At 41.5% G+C, this 21,508-nt stretch overlaps 2 protein-coding genes across 2 annotated transcripts; both read right to left on the bottom strand.

The window, feature by feature from the left end:
* Nucleotides 1-809: 809 nt before the first annotated feature.
* dgat2 (diacylglycerol O-acyltransferase 2) lies at nucleotides 810-8,652 on the bottom strand (the record flags this gene model as incomplete). Its single annotated transcript, XM_083696233.1, has 8 exons — nucleotides 810-2,404; nucleotides 2,796-2,998; nucleotides 3,630-3,804; nucleotides 4,181-4,385; nucleotides 6,611-6,681; nucleotides 6,920-7,027; nucleotides 7,372-7,500; nucleotides 8,613-8,652. The coding sequence occupies 8 exons, from the start codon at nucleotides 8,650-8,652 to the stop codon at nucleotides 2,250-2,252; spliced, it is 1,086 nt and encodes a 361-aa protein (XP_083552359.1). The 3' UTR covers nucleotides 810-2,249.
* Nucleotides 8,653-13,547: 4,895 nt separating this feature from the next.
* On the bottom strand, nucleotides 13,548-21,351 carry mogat2 (monoacylglycerol O-acyltransferase 2; the record flags this gene model as incomplete). The annotated part of the gene is made up of 6 exons (XM_083696244.1): nucleotides 13,548-13,702; nucleotides 14,343-14,542; nucleotides 15,095-15,269; nucleotides 15,437-15,641; nucleotides 20,683-20,861; nucleotides 21,258-21,351. 6 exons carry the CDS (start codon nucleotides 21,349-21,351, stop codon nucleotides 13,548-13,550), a joined length of 1,008 nt encoding a protein of 335 aa, XP_083552370.1.
* Nucleotides 21,352-21,508: the final 157 nt, after the last annotated feature.

Genomic DNA, 21,508 nt, shown 5'->3' with positions numbered 1-21,508 from the left:
TGTCTTAATTGATTATTGTAACTGCTGACGGCAGCAGCAGTATTCTGAAGTGTACAGAAACATCTTGTCTGCTCGAGTGCAAGCAAATGCCTCCAAATTCATTGGATGGCACTACATCATACAGTAAAACAATGACCCAAAACATAGCAACTAGGGAGTTTTTCAGGGCGTAAAGTAGAAAGGTCTTGACTGGCTAAGTCAATCTTCAGATTGAAATCCAATTGAACATGCATTTCATTTCTTGGTGATAAGATTTTAGGCAAAAATAACTCAAAACAAACAACAACTGAAGATGGCTGCAGTACAGGCCTGGCAGAGCATCACCCGAGACGATACCCAGCATCTGGTGGGGTCAATGGGTCACAGACTTCAGGCACTTATTGCATGCAAAGGATTGTCCACCAAATACTAAACATGATGTTTAATTTTGGACATTTGATAAATCTGTCCCAATACTTTTGGGTACCCTGAAATAGGGGGACTATGCATAAAAAGTGGTGTAATTTATAAATAGCAGAACCAATATGTACACAAATACCATCACATAAAAGCTGAGAATTTCTACTGTAACCACATTGTAATTGTTTGATTTATAATCTAAACTTTTGGAGTGTAGAGCCAAAAGAAGAAAAAATGCTTCACTGTCCCATTACTTACACATGGCACTGTATATACATTTTGTTTATCCAGGCTTAAGGTTGTTGAATCACTCTATGAAATGTAGTATGATATGTGAACAACAAAGAATTAAGTCATTGCAATGTACAAGTTTTATTCTGAAAACATACAAAAGTTTCATTTAAATAGTGATGACACCATTCACAACATAAAAGGCCTTGCTGTGTTTATTGCTATATTTATTGCACATGAATTAGACTGTGAAATGTACACTGCTCTTTGAAGTCACAATAGTGAAGGCAGAGGAAATTACATTTCATATGACACTTCCATTTAGTTCTCACCAACTTTAAGATCTGACCACATAACAATTATTTTGCTATGGTTTCATATACTGTAGTATCCACATTCAAATGTGCCTACCATTGTCAGGGTGGTAGACTTGATTCTGTGTTTGACATCACATGTCTGATGACAAATCACTTGGCTCTTTAACACTTGTTGGTAATTACCAGGGAGTTTCTTTATGACTTACTCTGTCATTCAAATATCAATGCTTTGTGATCCCTTCCTTTTCATTTTCATTGATTGTGTCATTTATCACTCAGCTGCCCTCTGTGTGGAAGAAGACAGCACCCTGGAATTGCATAATCTTTACCTTAAAAATATACAACTAACTCTCCTGGAACTACATTACATCGAGCCTCAAGGCACTAGCCAACCATTTCTGCAGCACAGTCAATTCACTCACACCTTGAGAGATTCACTAGCAAAAAAAAAGATAGGACGTCTAGGTTAATGGACAATCAAGGCTATCATGGGAATATTGCTTTCTCAGGCAAATTCAATAAAGGAATCTTGTTTCAAAGGCATTTCTTTAAGAAATACCTTCGAGGGTCAATAGGCCTATATATATATATATACACACACCTTCATTTTCATTGTAAAAAACATTGGTTCAACCAGGGGAGAAAAGGCCTTTTCATATCCACAAAATAGGATTAATACTTAGTGGCATCATCCCATAGAATTCCTTCACTTTCACATTTCTAAGGTGTGTGCAAGTGTGGGGCCACCATCAGGTCTTTGGCTTAAACCACAACGTATCTGCTTTTTAGTGAGGCAATACAACACTCTTACAATTGCATTGATTGTGCATATAGCAAAAAAAAGACAGTTAAATTGATGTGGGTGACAAACTTGGTAATTGTTGCATGTTGGGCCTGTTACCTTGTACTGCCATCTATTGGGTGTCACTTCCATTGCACATGATAGTGCCTTATAACCCAAACTATACTCCGCATCTCATCATGTCATGGCAAACATCTATGAATGTGGCATATGTTGAGAATAGACATCTTTTGGAAACATTTAATGAATTCAGATTAATCAACTTGCCATGGGCAGAGACAAGGACAGGGAGAATGGTATTTCTTTAAAGGCACCCAAAACCATTTTATCCCCACTTCACCCTGAGTCGTGGAACTTTCACCTTGTGTTCAGGATGATGCTGAGAGCGTGGGTTTATATACACATATTCATGTATAGAGTTTCCAGAGACAATCAGAGCTAGGCACGTGGGTCTGAAGCGGCTGCCACAGTTCTCTCAGTTCCGAGGTTCCGCTCCTCTCTCATTGGATCTGCAGGATGTCACTCTCCTTCATGCCAAAGCGGGTCTTATAATTGTTGAAGAGGCTCTGGAGGGACTTGATGTACATGGCATGATACAGGTCCACGACATCCTGAGTAGGCTCTTCAACCTTTGGCACTGTGATGGGCTCACCCACTGAGAGAAATAAACAACATTAAATCCAATGAATATTAGAATTCCAACGTCAACAGTGTTTTAACATCTTGAAAATGTTGTACATTCAAAGAAGCTACAATGTTAAACATTAATATGTCCTTGATGCTGCAGGGAGTGTAAATATTGACTATGTGAATGGCTCTGTTAACAGAGAGGAACTAGAGATTGATTGCCCTTGAACTGCCTGTTGGTAACCGTCATGTCAAATGCTTAAAACATTATTTATTTATTTATTTATGAATGGATTCTGGCTAGCAAATAACAAGAAATACTTAAAATATATAGTTTAAATGAAAAATATACTTTGAATTACATAATGCCAACTATTCTGGAAAACATCCCCATGCCATAACAGAGAGGTGTTACTCACCGATGGTGGTGATGGGTTTGCAGTAAGGCACCATACCGGTGGAGTCAGAGGAGAAGAGGCCACATCCTTGGAATAGACAGGGGGCAAAGCCCAGCAGCTTCTGTAGCCTTTTCTGAGTCAACCGCCACCAGGTGCCCTCCTCAAAGATCACCTGCTTGTAAACCTCGTTCTCCCCAAAGGAGTACACTGGCACCAGATCAGACCTGTCACAGAGTAGCAGGAGTCCATTAGTGTCTCACAGGACCCAATGGATACAGACAATAATACGAACTATACCAGGTTTCAGACCCCTTTTGGCTACTACATTAATACTGTATGGCAGTATCTATCATGAAAAGTTTTTGTAAAGGAACCAAAGTATTTATCTAGTTACATGCAAATATGATCCAAAGTGTCCCAAATACAATACGTACCTGTCTGTGTCAATTACCAAGCATGTTATCCATGTTTTTTAGGAATACATTTTAAGCTTCTTTGGTATAACCAGAGTATCTATTATGGTTGTGTACAGAGAACTCCTCTGCCAACTTACACACAGTGTGCTGAAGCTTAGTGTTCTGAGTCCCAAGCAGAGCATGTCCTTTGGCCCATGCTGAGTGTATATGTATGCAAGGAGGCACTCTCTGAGCTACAGAGACCAATTACTACACGTGCAGTGAGTCTGGATTGGCCAGTGCCTTAGCTGTGCCAATGTAAAACCTATTGTGAGGCCATTTCCCTGATATGATAGCCATGTCTGTGTCGCTTTCTAATAGAAACAAACCTAATGTCGTCTGATTAGCTTTGGCGTGTGTGTGTGTGTGTGTGCCGCAGGGTGTTGTGCACTCATCTCACCCTTGCTGGAGAGCAAGTTTCACAAAGCCCTTCCGATTCTTGAGTGTGACTGAATTTATGCCTGGCGCACAGTCCAGAGATTCCGCTGCTCCACCCACAACAATGACGACAGCATTGCCTGTCCCGTTCCGCGAGAGGAGGTAGTCAATTGAGTTCTTGTTCACTGGGCAGATACCTGAGATATGGGAAGGGATGGCATTTTGGATTACTATACTTGGGGCCTAAAAATACATTGTTTTTGCAGGGAACATAATGGAAGTTGAAAATGACACTAGTCTCATTAAAAGTGTACAATCAAATGTGTCAATGTAAATAAATGGAGTGCATACAACGAAAAAAAGAACTTTGGAAAGCTGAATGCAGATTTCAACAGCGGTTGAAATCTGAAATACCTACATCAGCAAATACAAGTAGACACAGAGGCTGTTTCAGCTATGCAATAGGACAAAGCTCAGAGGTCTATGCATGATTAGAGTATATAGATACAGCACTGTTATCAGCAGTTTACAGAGTACAGAGGAAGCCTCTTCAGACAACAGTAACCATCTCACCTCCAGACATCAGATAGTCCCTGAGGACTGGAATCCGGAAGTTCCCAGCCAGGGTGGCCAGGGAAGGCTTAATCCCCGGGAATTTCTTGGAGAAGCCTGTGGCCTCGGTCCCAAAGTTACAGAATGCGCCGAAACAGAAGATCCCATGTGGGTGGTAGCCAAATATGTAGTTCCGGCTGGGCAGCAGGTTGTGCGTCTTAATGAGCTGAAAGACAAAGAGACGATGTTAGTATGCTGCAACACTGAGCCCAAATACGTATATTTTCTTGGAACTGGGACAGCGTTATCAATTTAGCTGTGATATGACCCAACTTTATTCACATGTACAGTGATAAAATAATAATAGGCAGCAGACTGTGTTTTGTGCCAAGCAATTAAGCCATAAGCCACTCTTATGGAAGAAACTGAAAGTGCAGTATATTCAGATCTAAAGAACTGTGTACCCAGGGCTTCAAGAAAGTGCAGATCTAAAGAACTGTGTACCCAGGGCTTCCCATAGTGGCTAGACAAACAAGGCTGTTGCATAACCACAGATTTACAGATTAGATCTCAGAGATGTGCTGTCGGGATTCCACAGGGATGTCATTACAGATGTAAAGCAGGGGAGGTGGGTGGAGGTAGAAACCGGAGGATGGGCTTATTGTAATGCATGGAATGAGGAATGGTATCAAACACGTTATACCATTCCTCATTCCATTCATTACAATGAGCCCGTCCTCCGATTTCTACCTCCACCAGCCTCCCCTAATGTAAAGGGATTACCATTGGTAACACAGATGATGACCGGTAGCATTTAACATCATGCAATGCATGCAGTAAAAGGAGGAGAAAGAGAGCTTGCTGATTATGTAAGGCCCACACATTTACTGGTTACTGTGCGCGTACACGCGCTAACAGACACGCACGCACACACACACACAGCTGTCAACTCTAATAGTTGCACAACTCCAGGTAAGTGACCCCACATATCAAACAGAATGTAGGTGGGTGAATGATCTAAAGAAGTCTGAATCCCTGCCAACACTTGGCATTCAGCACGTCCCTAACTCAAACATATAAGGCCACATCTAAAGCCTCCTCCTCCACAACTCTTTGCTCTTTGGTTCCAACCCAAAGAAGAGCCAATCCATTACTGATGTGTAATCAATGTTGAGACTGACTGTTCAGTTCTTATCAGACACACCTTAAAGACATCCATCTCCTCCAGACTATATCAGAGCTACTTGGGAATAAACAGAATGATCTAATCAAGCCACTTGGACAGACAGCCATGAAACAGTGTTCAAAGTACCTACTGTATCACAGAACAAAGTTCATGCTCCATAGACAACAGGCACTCTTGATGTTCATCATCATGACAGTTGTTGATCAAAGTTGACCTTTCATCCTGATCCTTAATAGGTGAATGTATCTAAATTGTGGCGACACTAAAGGCAGCTTTTCAAATGTTGCTATTCACATGCTCCAATCCATTTGATATCATGGTGAATGATTATGACCACTTAAATCAGCTATAACTAGATGAACTGAAGGCAGGATAATGTGGTCTGCGGTTTATCAATATTTCTGAGTAGTGGGGGGTGTACACTCTCACCTGTTTGAATCCCCAGAGAGAAGGGCAGAGAGAAACTTCTGAATGTTATAAATAGTTTGGTCTCAGTGTCAGGGACAGGTCAAAAACTGGTAAGACACTGGTGATCTAAAAGAGAGCAGCACTAAGCTGGGTTGTGAATAACAATTATCACCAATAGTACCTCAAAAACATCACCTCCAGTCGTGATTTCTTCCAAGGGCAATTCAGTAAGGGCTTGACCCCTCCATCCTACACAAGTGTGTATGTTTATGTGTGTGTTTCTCCCGAGCCTAATTCAGGATTGAAATCCCATCTCCAGTTGCAATGGAGCAAAATAAGACAACAGAAAAACATTAGCGCAGCGATGAGCTTTCCTCCAATCAGTTGGGGCAAAGTCTACCCCTTCAACGACATCCACCCCTCATCATAAACAACAGGGACAAGGAACAGCATGGAACCAACAACTGATACTGGATACTCTCAAAGATAAGGTTATCCATGTAGGCATGCCTGTGCTACTGGGATTCGATTCTGCAGCACAATCAATGACAGTATTGATGAACTTTAACTTCATATCTTACCAGAAACAGTACACTTAAAACATAATCAGATTCTGTACCGGCAACACACATGCACAGCTGCTGTGTTTCACCACTGATCTCTAGGCTGGTGGCCATCTTAATGATCTCACTTCATGTCATGATACTTCAAACATACAGAGAACCATTCTACTATTTTTTTAGACATCCTTTTCTACTGGATGTCAAGGTCAGGATGCTTCATAGCACTTTCCCAAAAGCACACTCCAACAAACACACACAGTACTAAAAATGTTGTACAGTATTTTTTACACTCACCCTGATGGGGAAGTAGTCTCTGAAGTAAGTCCACACGGTCCAGTTCCTCACCCAAGAGGACCTCCTGCCACCTGAGACAATGGTAAAGAAAGCTCTCAGACCCACATTACATCTGACAGGGTGCTAACCAACCCAATTACCCACCATAGCTCCCCATTGTCTAAGACTGAACAACATTCAGTCAGTGTCAAAAACCCTCAGTGAGCTTCACAAAGTACAATATTTGTCTCACCACTGAGACAAATATTGAGAGTGTTTGTGTGTGACAGTGGTGCTCTCATATTTACTTTGACATCCCAGGGGACTTACCTTCTTTCGGGGTGTTCCAGTCGAATATGAGCCAGGCAGTGTACATGGCAGCAATCACCCAGCAGTCCGTGCAGAACATGTAGATCAAGAGCACAGTGCAGGAGGTGCCTACAGGAAGAGAGAGAGAGAGAGAGAGACATAAATTGACCCCCACTGTAACACACTAGCATCAGGAACTTCAATATTATATTTGGAAATGTCTAACATGCAGACTGGAAAAGATACAGTCCCATAATCCCATCAATGTAAATGCTACAGTATTTCAGGAGACTATCTTGTGAGGTAGGACAAAAAGAGTGAGAGCGGGAGAGAGCTTACACTCTAACAAGGCTTGACCTCCTTGTTAGATACTTATGAAGCAACAGGCTCGCCACTGTTTTAACATCTACTGAAAAGAGCAACAGAAAGACAGTAGCACTAGCAGCACGCACAACAAATACACACACACTCACCCATGACTAGGAAACTGATGACCCACTGCAGAACAGAGATGACCTGTAGATGTTTCTCCATCTTGGATCTGGAAGGCCAAGGAGCAGAGGGCAGGTCCTGCATGGCAGAGAGGATGCTGGAACCAGTGCCTAGAGGAAAGGGGGGGGGGAGAGATACCATGATAAACAAAGACTCATGCCTTACAAAGACGCACAGACCTCGGGGAAGTTACCCCACATCTAATTCACTCAGCCACCACAGTTGCTATAGAGAGAGAGACACTCAATCCGATCACTCGCCATAAAACAGAGGCAGAGCGGTGCCACAGTCCACACAGCCACAGGACACGTTCACAGGTGATGTGAGTGACTGAGGAGACTAAAGCCTTTTCTCAATTGTTAGGAACATGACTCCTCACGTCCTCTCCTCCATCCACTCCCGTCGTCATCAAAAAGCATTGAAGGAGAATATCTAAGGGGAAAAACCTCTATCTTTTCCTGGTTCACGAGTGGAGGACAATCTCATCCTGAACAACTGAGAAAAGGCTTCTGGCTACTCAAGCTCAGAGTGTGGGGATCCCTGAGAAGATCCTCCCCATGGTACAACAGAGCCACGTAATCCCATCTTTAAGCCCCACCTCACATCTGCCCACTGCTGGCACTCTCTCCCTCCTTCTCCCATCCAGATCAGACCAGTCAACAGTTAAATAGACAAGCAATATGTGCACCACAATACAGTCTAACATTCACACTTCTAATGACAAGAAATAAATATATTGTGTTACCTTCCATGACAAATACAATGGCTGAAATGACAATATAGACTAACTAAAGAATCTTGTCTTTAAGAGACAATCGTTTTATGCTTCATAAAGGAGAAGAATTGACTAGGTAGGACCTTTAAATCCATAAGATATGGCTAGATGCATCAGCTGTAAAAGATCATCGATAGCATCAATGCAAAATAAATCATATGCCAAAAGCATGACCACATACTACTAGGGTATCAAACAAAAAAGGGTTCCCTTATGGTACTCACAATAAAGTGCATTTTTTAATGAACATTATCATGATTTAGGGAGGAAACACAATATGCAGTAGAAAACTGGTTGCATCCTCAACTAATCAGAATAAACCACTCAACATCAACAATATAGGATCTGAACAGCATGGGGTGAATCCAATTAGCACAATTACCGCAGAGTATGATTTTGATGTTGCTTCTATACAGTACAAGGGATTTTGATCAAAGTCTTACTTACCTTTTAGGACACCGGAGTATGCAGCAAGTAATGTCTTCATAACTGAGGCTCCGGAAATAAACAGGTTACTCAGAAATACTTGCTGCAATGAAGTAAACTCTACAGCTCCTCTATCATGACTGGCTCTGACTGCGTTCAATTGCAGCACAGAACAGACATTTAAGCGTTATGGGAGGAGCCAGACAAGTGCGCGGATACGGAGTTATTGGCTCCAAACTAATGCTGCTGTAAACCGAAGCGACGAGGATGCCAAATTGTGCTGTTATTCTCAGGACAGCGGTGTCAGAAAGCACTGTCACAATGTAAACCGTGTGTATTTATCAAGTGCTGGACAGTCACGTGAGGCCCTGGAGCGATCAACGGTCGTGTTTTGACCATTTCCACCTGCTATCTGCAAATCAATCCTGTTGGAAAGAGTGTCGCGACTACCAGATTCCCACTTTTTTTTTTTTAACTATTGAACAAGAATGTTCACCTGACGTCGGTGTGTGTGTGTGTGTGTGTGTGTGTGTGTGTGTGTGTGTGTGTGTGTGTGTGTGTGTGTGTGTGTGTGTGTGTGTGTATTACTCTAATCCTGAGATACATTATAGTGAGGTCTACAGCTTTTGTCTATCTGTGTTTGGTGGGCACTATCGTTCTTTGACACAATTGTGACTCAAATATTACAATTTGATTTTTAGGTGTTTACATTTACCTTTTTCATATAGAGGACATATATTGAAATCAAAATCACTTGGCCTATACTGAATCAATAAAAAAAATCCATAATCTCTTATTCATTGATTTTGAATAGAGAGAATGTCCCCAATACTTCAGTGTGCATGTGAGGAGCTGATTGTTGACAGGATTGTGCAAGGCCCAGGTCACTGCCCTCCCCTTGGTGTTTATGGCCCAGATTTCAGCACTGTCCTTTACCACTGCCCCCTGCCCAACCTGGCAAACGCAGATAGCAGAGGGCACAATCGTTTGGCAGTGCCCACAATAGATGTGATAACACTGGCCATGAAGGGCTCTTCAGACTCTTCCACTATATACGTACATGGATACTGGATGCCATTTTGAGAAGTAGCTGTTATTCAAATAATTGTGGAGTTAAGACACCTAAATGCCATGTTTTAGTTGCACCCAGTCATACAAATAGAGTCCACTACCCCTTGCAGTTTTGTATGATTCATCATTCAAATCTAAGATGTTGCATGTACTGTAAAATGCCTCCAGAGATTTTAGGTGTGTACATTTACTGTAACTGAGGGTCCAAAGAGCTGACGCTGCCAACACAGATGAGGACATGGCCACAGTCTAGACACACATTGCTGAAATCAAATGGCATCGGGATTAGAATCAAAAGTGCATTTGGCTGATATCTACTGTACAGTCCTTGAACTGGGAGCTCCTGTTAAGTAATGAACCATCTTGCCTTGGCATCAACTCACTACAGTCAGTCTGTGGCAATTCAGATTATTAGAAAGTGTTTAAAGCCTAAACTTGTTTAGTTTCTTACTGGCCAGAAGGTCTCTCCCATTTAATAATGTCTTTGTGTTTCTATCCATTAAAATTCCATGGTTTCGGGATGGTAAAATGTGTGTTTTCAAGAAGTTTGAGTCAGCTGAAGCCAATGCTATTCTTTAATTGATTTTATTCTTCGAACATTGCCTGTTATAACTGTATGTTACTATTGTTTCTTTTGTGTTTTTTTACATTTTACTTGTATGATCTCATTCATGCTGGTTATTTTACTATTTCTGTCTAATAAATGTATTAGTCAACTTTGATATGACGGTATGCTCATTCTTCCTATTTGCCTCAATCTAATGTTGTGTGCTAATGGTAACTGCTAAACAGCATGATATATTCATGACCAAGTTTCATCTAGAAGGCACGTTAATATGATTGAACAGGATATTTTGTATAATTTCAGCCACTGGTTCTAAAATGTGCGGACAAGAGACTAAAACGTGTCCCTGTCAATTCCACGTAATCTGTCTATGCGCCACCATGTAGAATATTGAAACTAGTTCTAGATCTAATAGATCTAATAGATACAGCCGTAAGGTTTCAGTGCATCATACTCCATTATATAATATTGTCCTAATTGGAGTTCCTCTGCTGTGGCTGCCTTCTAATTTTTCCCTCCCTTACATTCTCATTTGTTAAATTCTGTTGCCCTTCGAGTGAAATTGTGAGACCATGATAGTTGTGGACTTTAACCAAGGCTTTAAGGCTTTATTCTCTCATACATGTCCTTATGTTTATTAGTCAGAAATTGTCAAGAAACTACATGTTTCAGTATTCACAATTCAGTATTCAGAATTAGGACAGGAAATTGGAAAAGTGACATGAGTAGGTTTACATAAGATATCACTTGAAAGATAGGAGTGCATAGTGAAGGTAGGTCTTCATTTCTGCTGTACATTGCCCCTTTGCCTCAAAAATAAGTGGATAATGTTATTATCCTGACCCTGCTCTCACCAGGAAAACAGAGACAAGGGAATTGCTGTCCTGGTATACAGTACCATAACACCTGATAAAATAGCACTGTCCAAAGACCAAACCTTGATATGAAATATAAACACATCTCCCTTCTCCTATGATTTCAGGCTTGAATTCTCACAAGTGTAAGATGATATAAGATGATATACTTTTTTATTTACCTTTCCGAGTGGTCTTCTAACACAACCTTTTGTTTGATTCAGCACACTTTGCAGCACACATATTATTAAATCCAAAAGCAACTGCCTCCCATCAATGCAGATAAAAAAACAAACATGTTATCTGTTTTGAGCACTTGAGGGGGAATTATGCAATTGTCTATTAACTTGATTGGTGTCTTGATAACGTTGGTGTTTTTAATGGGGTCAAAGTTCATACAACGTGGAAAGCAGTGCAATCACACACTCACACATACACACACACACACACACACACACACACACACACACACACACACACACACACACATAACTACACACACAACTTGAGGAAACAAGGAAATACACTGGAAATAATAATAATAAAAATATAAATAATGAAAAGGCTGTGTAAGATGTCCCTCAGGGTACTGTGGACCATTTGTATCTAGGTCTTGATCAGTAGAAATTAAGCAGGCCACTCCAGTCAATGGGACACACATCAACTCAAAGGTGAAAAACCTTGGTACCTACAGTATTGAGCACTGAGAGAGTTTCTGAGAACAATCACAGGAGATTCTGAGAACAATTATGGTTGAGAATCTGTATAAAATGTTCCTACGGTAAACCAGGGGTGTTCAGTAGAACTCAGCTGAATCCAGAGTGCTGGTGCTCCTTTCGGTGTTTGTTCCATACTCTATTGCTGCTTTAACTTTAAATAATGATTGCTTCTTTTATCAAAAATCTGAAAAAAATGTCTTACAGCTGATAACAAATCCTGATGAAATATTCTGCCACCAAAGCATAGTGCTTGCTTTGAAGGGTTGAAACACTTGTTATTTCTGAATGTGTTACATCTCTTCTCTGACAGTTCATTTAATGTCTAAAACTAACTATGTGCTATAATGAAAAGCTAATGGTACTTTAAATGACCATATTAGAGTTCTGTTCTGCGCTGTTCTGTTCTAGTGTTATCAAAGAGCAGAGAACCTTCCCTGGCACTGGATTTGCAGTCTGCCAGTATGCCTGGGGCACAAGTTGAATCTTTCCAGACCATTGTCACACCCCTCACTCACCCATATCCACACCTCCTACAGTGTTTGCACAAGATGCTAGGAGGTCAGTGTTGGCATTACATAATCAATCTGTCACTCCCTCTTCTTTTCCACCTCCCTCTCTGTCACTCCCTCTTCTTTTCCACCTCCCTCTCTGTCACTAACTCTCTCTTTTCCACCTCCCTCTCTGTCACTAACTCTCTCTTTTCCACCTCCCTCTCTGTCACTAACTCTCTCTTTTCCACCTCCCTCTCTGTCACTTACTCTCTCTTTTCTCTATTCACCCTCTTGTACAGTTTTACAGTTTTTTTTTAATCTATTTTGTCACTTCTTTATTACTTGTCTTTCCAGTATTCATTTTACTAGTCCCCCTTGCTCTGCTGGACTGAGGGGTCAGGCTCTGTTGAAAGTGTCTCGACTGTCCACTCTACTGTGTGACTGGCTGCCAGTCGGTTTGGAAATACAGTATGTCACCCTTGCCATCAGTATGTCACCCTTGCCATCTTATGAAAGAGTGTGTTGCAAAAGTTCACAGACAGTCGTATCGTACAAGAACCAGCTGCAAATCCGAGTGGTCACTCCCCCCAATCAATCAGAACTTGATCGGCAGTCGTGTACACAGTTTTATACAAAGAATAAGACATACAATCATACTTACTGAAATTATGAATCAGTATGTTACAAATGTACAGTGCGATGAATAGTTTCAGATAGCTGCAATTAATTACAATACTATCAAGAGAGAAATATTTCAAATGAATGAGTTGAACAGATAAACAAATGTAAAGTAAAATACAATACAATACAATGTGTTATCAATAATTTTTTGTATTTGTCATAGGAAAGTGTGAGACTGTTGCCTTAAATAGCATGCTCACCCTCTTAAATTATGTACAATTGGAACAAAATTTACATATATTCAGTATTCATGAAATTCAATATTCATACAGTTTCATTAAAATCCAGTTTGAAATTGTATTGAGTGGTTACATTTAAATGTTATTGAAATTGGTGGGTAAGAAATATCATCCACAGGCAGTCCATAGCACATCGTGTGGCTTGTTTCTTGTAGTTGCAATTATACTGGTAGCTGATGAGTAGTACACATTTTTCTGGTTGAGGGAAAGTAAGTGGATACTACATGCTAGGCAGCTTTTTGAGTAAGACATACAGTTTGGCTTGATGTTGTCAGACCATGCTGCTTCTGAGCTGTGGCTCCATACAATAGGTGGTTCTGAAGCCCTAAGTCCTGTTCAGACGAAGCTGAGGTGTGTGTCCTCGTCCACTCCATACTTGCCCTTGTGCTCCTCAAACAGCTTGCTGAGCTCTTCCATGTAGAGCTGGTGGAGCTCATCTAGCTCCTCTGCTGTGGGGTTCTCATTCTTCTCCACCCTGATTGGCCGCCCCACTGTGGAGAGGTCAAAGAACACAATGTCACATTCAAGTATACTGTACAGCAGAATATGCAGTATGTATCTGCTTTTGAATTTGATATCATACATACCGCTTGTCTAACATACTGTACCATTGCATTTTCAGATGGGGATTGCAAAACAGATTTACACAGACAGACTATAGTGTATGCCAGCAACAGTTGCTAACAGGTTTCGGCAGACTGATGCAATTTAGCAGTAGATTTGGTACAGTCCAATCTTTCCAACGGCCTTCTCTCCCTTGCCAGTTTTCAGGAGTATAAACCCTGCCCCTCTCCAGTCAATGCTCTTCAAGTTTACTGATATGAAATTAGCTCTGCTAGTTTGTTGATATAAATGTGGTTCTGCCAAAACCAACACTTGGCTAGCGATCCCCCCTATGCCTTTGCCTACAATAGATTGACTATGAGCTTGGGAAATGGAGGACAAATCGAAACAAAGATAGGATAGCGGACAGCTACTGATAACTGCCCTGGCTGCAATTATATGGAACATCAGTCAAGAGCCACAGTATGGTGTTTTAGAGTTACAGTGTCTGGTCAACTTGACAATAGCGGTGGGACCAGTAAACCATGTCATCTACTGTGTTTCAGACTGAGATAGTACTATACTCACCCACAGTGTGGATAGGTTTCCTGTATGGAATGAAGCCAAAGTTGTACTGGAAGATGCCTCGTGCATGGAAGAGGGGCAGAGAGATACCCATGATCCCCTGCAGCTTTTCTTGAATCCAACGGAGCCAGGTGCCTCGTGGGTTCTCTACCTGATCAAACACTTCATTCTCTCCAAATGAGAAGATTGGCACCAGATGGGCACTGAAGATGGGATGTTTAGACAGAGGGTGGGACATGAGTTTGGCTCTTAATTTTGTTTGAGCAGTCTCTTTGAGTTTGTCAGATATGGGTATTGAACACTGATAAAGACCAGGTAGTCTTTGAGTACTCTTACTGTACTATAGGTGTGCTGGATTTGATTTCCACTATTGATGCATTTCAATTGAGCTGCTACTTCAGAGGGTCAACACACATGATTAGAGCAAGTTGTGCATAATTTCAAATGGCTTTAGAACTAACTATATTTTCTGAGCAACCGGCATAAGAAGAATTTAGCAACACTGGTGTTACAGTACTTGTGTCCTACTTCTTAATATCAGATGATACTTTCCACTGATTGCTTGCATGCTCCCATGTGAATTCCCATGTGAAAGACTTACTATTTCAAGAAGCCACTGTACCCACAGTGCATTGATATCAAACAATGATGAATAGATTGGCACAGTTGCAGTCACTTGTATAAGCGATGAGAGTTGGGAGATTTCATCAGAGACACAGTGAAATGTCCTCCACCTCCCCTGGTTCTAGTCTTACCCATGTTCCATTGCCAGTTTGGCAAACCCCTTCTTATTGGCCAGCAGCAGGGTGTAGGCGCCAGGGTGGGCATCCAGGGCTTCGGGGGCTCCTCCCACTGCTATCACCACAGCATTTCCCCCCTCCTTTCTTCGTAACAGATAGCTGGCACTCTCCTTGTCTGAGGGAATCAGACCTGAGACACATTTTAATACTTTATTAGGGTTCTCTCTCTCTCTCTCTCCCTCTCTCTCTCTCTCTCTTTCTGTCAGGGAAATGTACCAACAGAGAAGACCCACCAACCACAGCAGATTTGAATCTCTCTTAGTGAGAACAATAGTTGCCTTGGCTCTTGAGCCTAACCTGCCAACATGATGTAGTCTCTGAAGAACGGGGCTCTGAACCACAGAGGCAGCATGAGCAGGTAGCTGGTGAGCCCAGGGAACAGCTTTCTGAAGCCTGTGGCATAGGTACAGAAGTTGGTGAAGGCTCCCGCAACGAGGATCCCATGTGGATGGAAACCAAGAATATAGTTGTTCCTGGGGTCCAAGTCTGCTGTTTTTATCAGCTGGAATAGACAATAGAGGGGACTTATAGTATTTTGTTAAAGGGGCATCTGGGATTCAACAACAGTAAAGCAGTCACCCCGCCACTTTTTTTGGTAAACAGCTGAGGGATGCATAGATGGAGCTATGGATGCAATGGAACAAAATAGATAGTTTTAACCATGTTTTGAAGCTTTTCAGTGATTTGGATTTTTTTGTGGTAGATCAGCTTTGAAAATGTGTAAATATAATTTAAATTCTATCAGATCTAGTCCCTTTTTTCCCTGCTCCAACCCTCCCCTAAAATGAAGGACATGAAAATAATAACTACAATTCTACTTACTGTAATGTATAGCTATTCACATGGCATGGTACATATAATACCCACACACGTACACATACATATATATAGACACTTACAAATTCCCATCTCAGCCTGTATTGGGTTCACAAGTGAATCGGCTAATCAACTATCCATTCCATATGTAATTCCAACCTTCCGATGTCCACAGGTCGACCCACCTCCCATTATATAACCATTTTACTGTTTCACTTAAAAATAAATATTTTACCTAAAAGTAAAATCATATTACCCAATGAATGGGCTATACAGTGTTTGTTTACAATTCCATTGTTTACAAATAAAGAAGTAAAACAAGCGTCTATTTTGGGTTTTGATCTGGTAAGACAGTTGAACTGATATCATGAGGCATTTTTAAGTTATATTGTTCAAGAATCAATGGTTATGTATCATTCATTTAAAAGTCAAAAAATGGATGTATCAATCCCAGATTGCCCCTTTTTAATAGTCACATGTATTGTGTTTCGAAACACAATGGACACTTCTTTGTATGCCAAATCTACCTTGTAGCTAGGAACCTTAAGCCAAAGTAACACTTTACAAAGTCATACTGGCCTACTTGAAAGTGTAGAGTTTAGTTATTTTGAGCTGAACATGGCTTGTATCTTATCAAATGTGTTATCATATCTCACTTCACCTGTGAGGCCTAACTGTTGTTTTCCTTCCTCTAACCAGCATCAACCAGTGTGGTCTCTCTCTTTGTGCACATGCAGGAGATAATAAACAGCAGGGAGGAGTGGTACCAGAGGTTACATGGTGGGGGTCAAGGGTTATTGTTAGCCACGTGTTGGACCAGGGCACCAATCATTCATGTCAAAACAAAGCTGCTTCCACTCTGTTTGTATCAGCCTTCAAGGCCAATGAGCTCCAAGAATCAAGTCCACACCTACTATGCTAACCTGCTACTAGCAAAACAAGGATACCCATTGAAGATAGTGTGGGTGAGGGTTTCCCTGACTGACTGGATTGAGATGACCTACTCAAGGACCCTAACCCTAACCCGAAAAAAAAAAAAAAGGATTAGGTTGCTAAACCACTAATTCAAATGTCATATCAGTTCTTCTGATAAAACATCTCTTCCTGCTTTTCTCATTTGTTACTGTCCTAGCTGTCTAACACAATTTGACTGTTTTCAAAATCAAGTCACAGTTGTTGTTGTTGTTGTTGTTGTTGTTGTTGTTGTTTGGTCCAAGCTATAGAACCAAACAATAAGCTAAGCTAAGCTCTAAGACGGAACAACATTTCAACTGGTACTCTTGAGCCAGCTCTATAGTAGAGGAATGGGGATTCTTTGTAGGAGCAGGTTTTCTGAACTTGGGAATGTGTGAGTCAAAGTGTGTGTGACTCTAGTCCTGGATTGTCACGGAGGGAGAACTATGGCCAATTGTTTAGTGGCCACTGGCCACTTATTATTTTGGTCTCCAATGGCAGCAGCCCCCAGTTTTCAATGGGGGTCATAGTAGAGATTCTCACCAATTCTTTCAGATTGATTTCACCATTTAGAAAGTACATCATTTTTAAACATACTCCCCCTATTTCAGGGCTCCAAAAGTATTGAAAAAAATCATATAATGTCCAAATAAAGCACTCATGTTAAGCATTTGGTCGACAATCCTTTATATGCAATAACTGCCTGCAGTCTGCGACCCACTGACCCCACCAGACGCTTGGTATATTCTCTGATGATGCTCTGCCAGGCTTGTACTGCAGTTGTTTGTTTTGAGGGTTTTTTGCCTTAAGTTCCCTCTTCAGCAAATTAAATGCATGTTCAATTGGATTTAAATAAAAAAAATTGACTTGGCCACCCTGAAAATCTCTCTAGTTGCTATGGCATGTATGTTGGGGGTCATTGTATTGCTGTATGATGAAGCGCCGTCCAATGGGATTAGAAGCATTTGCTCGTACTTTAGCAGACAAGATGTTTCTATACACTTCAGAATTTATTCTCCAGTAACATCATCAATGAAGACAAGACTGTCCACAAGACCTTTTTCCAGAACTCTTTTAGGTACTTTTTAGCAAACTGTAATCTGGCCATCTGTATGTCCTTTTTTATGTGACATGTCACATACAGTATGTCTTCTAACAATGTCACCATCAAATGTTTTACAAGAGAAATATAGCAAATATAACCTCTGCTTGTAATGTGCTCATGTGCTGTTTATGTTTGGGCCATGGTGAGAGGATTGCGTACGCCCACAGTACGTTTGAGATCAGGTGGTGGGGGAGTAGATGCAGACGAAGGCAGTGACGGTCTGATTAGGGATGGTGGTTGAGTTACAGACCTCAATGAAACTGATTAATTCCTGCTCTGTTCAGAATAACACTGACTCTTTATCTAGTCTTAATAAGGCATAAAGTCAGATGCCCCATCAGCACTAGCCATGGGATAATACTGGAAACCAAATGAAGGGATGCTTTTTTTTTAAGATTTAGATTTAGATTTTTTCTTGAAAATTAAGGAAAGTACAAGACCCTAATGATGTTTGTGTTAATTCCCCATGTAGGCTTGTTTTATTCAGAGCCAATTCATGGTTGCTCGAGGGAAACCTTATTCTCTCTAGCAAATGTTATCAGACATAAGCTTCAACGGACAGATGTGTCTGTAGACAATACACACAGTACTTAATGCGTGTCGACAGTGCGTAATGAGCTTGTTTTCATATTTATGGATGTTTTTTCTCTCTTATCTATGCAGTATAAGCCAATGAGCCAGTTTATCTGCCTCCATTGGAAGGAGCAGAGTCTTTCAGTGGGGCCTCCACCTTATGAAAACAGAATAAGGTAAGGACATGCACTGTGCTAAGTAAAAACAGATAAGCATGTTATCAGGAGAGATAACTACAGACTGGCTGAAAAGCTCAAATAAAGTATAGTTATAGTTATTATTTAGAGTATCACTTTTTTTTCCCTACGATATGTATGATCTCAAAAGCATACAAAAATAATTTAAAATGTTCTTGTTCCTGTGATAGGGAACCGAATCTGTGATTGGATTTGTAGAGTGTTTATCATTAATGGCAGCAAAGGTCACTCCATGCTGAGGGTTAACACTGGTATGACCCACTTAGACTTAAACATAGTTTACTTTTAACTCAGACTATTTTTAACTCAGACTAAATGCTCTGATTTGAAGCCATGTCCAAGTCTCACTGATAAGTGAGAGGTTTTATAAAAGAGACACGTTATTACAAACTGCAAAAAATAAGTATATCATCACAAGAATAGTCACAGACACAACAATGTCAGAAACCATTCATACTGTTTATTTACACCCAAAATCTAAAGATAGCAATGTTATAGTAAAGTTATCCATACCAACTGTGTGTACTTGATGTTCAGAAGCTTTTGGGTAGACCAAAGTGTTAATTCTGTCCAAGGGCAAGAGTGTGGATCCATCTCAGCTGGAGGATATTGCAAATACAGGCCTCCAAGCTCTTACTACTGTGTGAACATTGTAGACTAGCTTTTGTAAAAGATTGTCCTCTCATACATCTCACTACAAGATCCAATGACATCCTAGCAATTAGATGGAAAAAGTATGGTGCCTAAGGCATCTAAGGTCCTAGAAAGGGTTCACACAGTGATGAATAACAACTGACATTTTACAGTCACAACTGAACCTGCATCAATATAGTATACTATACATATCAAACCACTAGATGGCAACAACCACCAGCAACTGCAGAGGATAGGGACCCTAAGAGCTCTATCAGTAATAGTCTTGGAGAGGGACCTCTTTCCCTAATTGGCTGCGTTGGCCAACCTGCTCTAGTGTAGAGATGAGGGATTAGAAACACTGTCTAGTATGCTAGAATACAACTTTTATTGTCTATTAATTGCTCAACGGAAATTATCTCTTTAAATGCCCCACTATTTACATACATGCATACACACACACACAGAGAGGGTCAGAGCACATAGTCAGCCACAGAGCTGAAGGCTACTGGATGTGATGCCAACAACGCTCCAGTCACTGGCTCACATCCGGTTCACTCCCTCCTGTCAGCAGTGGGGACCTTCTGCTTACTGGCCGGCCACTCCAATTGTGAGGCTACCTGGCTGGCCACTCTAACTGTGACGCTACCTGGCTGGCCACTCTAACTGTGACGCTACCTGGCTGGCCACTCCAACTGTGAGGCTACCAGGCTGGCCACTCCAACTGTGAGGCTACCTGGTTGGCCACTCTAACTGTGACGCTACCTGGCTGGCCACTCTAACTGTGACGCTACCTGGCTGGCCACTCTAACTGTGACGCTACCTGGCTGGCCACTCCAACTGTGAGGCTACCAGGCTGGCCACTCCAACTGTAAGGCTACCTGGCTGGCCACTCCAACTGTAAGGCTACCTGGCTGGCCACTCTAACTGTGAGGCTACCAGGCTGGCCACTCCAACTGTAAGGCTACCTGGCTGGCCACTCTAACCATGAGGCTATCTGTCTCCCCCCATATACAGCATAGTGGACTCCAGTCCAAATAACACAGGGATAGATTTGAAATGAGGAGAGAATTTACCGGCAGCAAGAGCTGTTGAGATATTGCCTGAAATTGTCTGCTCTAAATTAAGGTGAATTATCCTAATGTAGGATTTTCTCCATTTTATGTGAAACATGCATTTGCTATTAAAACATTACGAAGACGGTATATATGAGAGGGAGTCATCTATGTTGTAATTATTGCTTGCAGTAAAGCCAGTGCTCTGACCTGGATGGGGAAGTAGTCCCTCATGTAGTCCCAAATGCGTAGGCCACACACGAAGGACACCTTCCTGCCTCCCCGAGAGGGTGTGTCCCAGTCCACAAATATCCAGGCAGCATACAGCACACTGATCAGCCAATAGCGTGTGAACAAGAAGACGAAGAACAACACGATGCAGGTCGGAGCTGGAAAATGCCCCCCCCCACACACACACAAACACACAGACACACACACACACACACACACACACACACACACACATTAGTCAACCTGATGTGGAGAGGCTGCATGCACGGACATTCTTATCCATAAATGTGTCAGCTTTAAGTTGTGTCTCAGGTGTTCATCATGAGATCTGGAATTGGATTATGCATGATATTTCTTTCCAAGATTATACATTCCAATTTTATTGAAATTAAAATAAAGTGTTTAATTGCTATTAGAAGTGACTTGGTAATTGATTTAAGAAAAACATTGGAAGAGCAGAAGCCTGTAACTTGGGGAACCCAAGCAAACAGGGCTGGACACCCTGATTCCCTCTTCTTCTGTAAAGAGAAAGGAGGCTAACACCAGACACTCACCCAGGCCTAGGAAAGAGAAGACCCACTGCACCACCGAGGCTGTCTGCAGTCTCCTGGTCAGGGGCACATCTGAAGGGGCAAAATCAATCTTCATGGTGGGAGAGAGAGAGAGTAGAAGAGCCAGGCAGTGTGACAGAAGGCTGAGGTCTGAGAGTAGGACACCAGGAGAAAAAGTGAGCAAAAGACGGAGCAAAGTGAGTCCAAAGTCTGATTCTCTCCCTCTCCACCGTCAACTGTATGTGACAGTCTTA

This window comes from Argentina silus, assembly GCF_951799395.1.
Source record: "Argentina silus genome assembly, chromosome: 2".
NCBI classification, from domain to species: Eukaryota; Metazoa; Chordata; class Actinopteri; order Argentiniformes; family Argentinidae; genus Argentina; species Argentina silus.
Note: the sequence above shows the minus strand (reverse complement) of the source record. Positions and strands in the feature narration are given on the sequence as shown.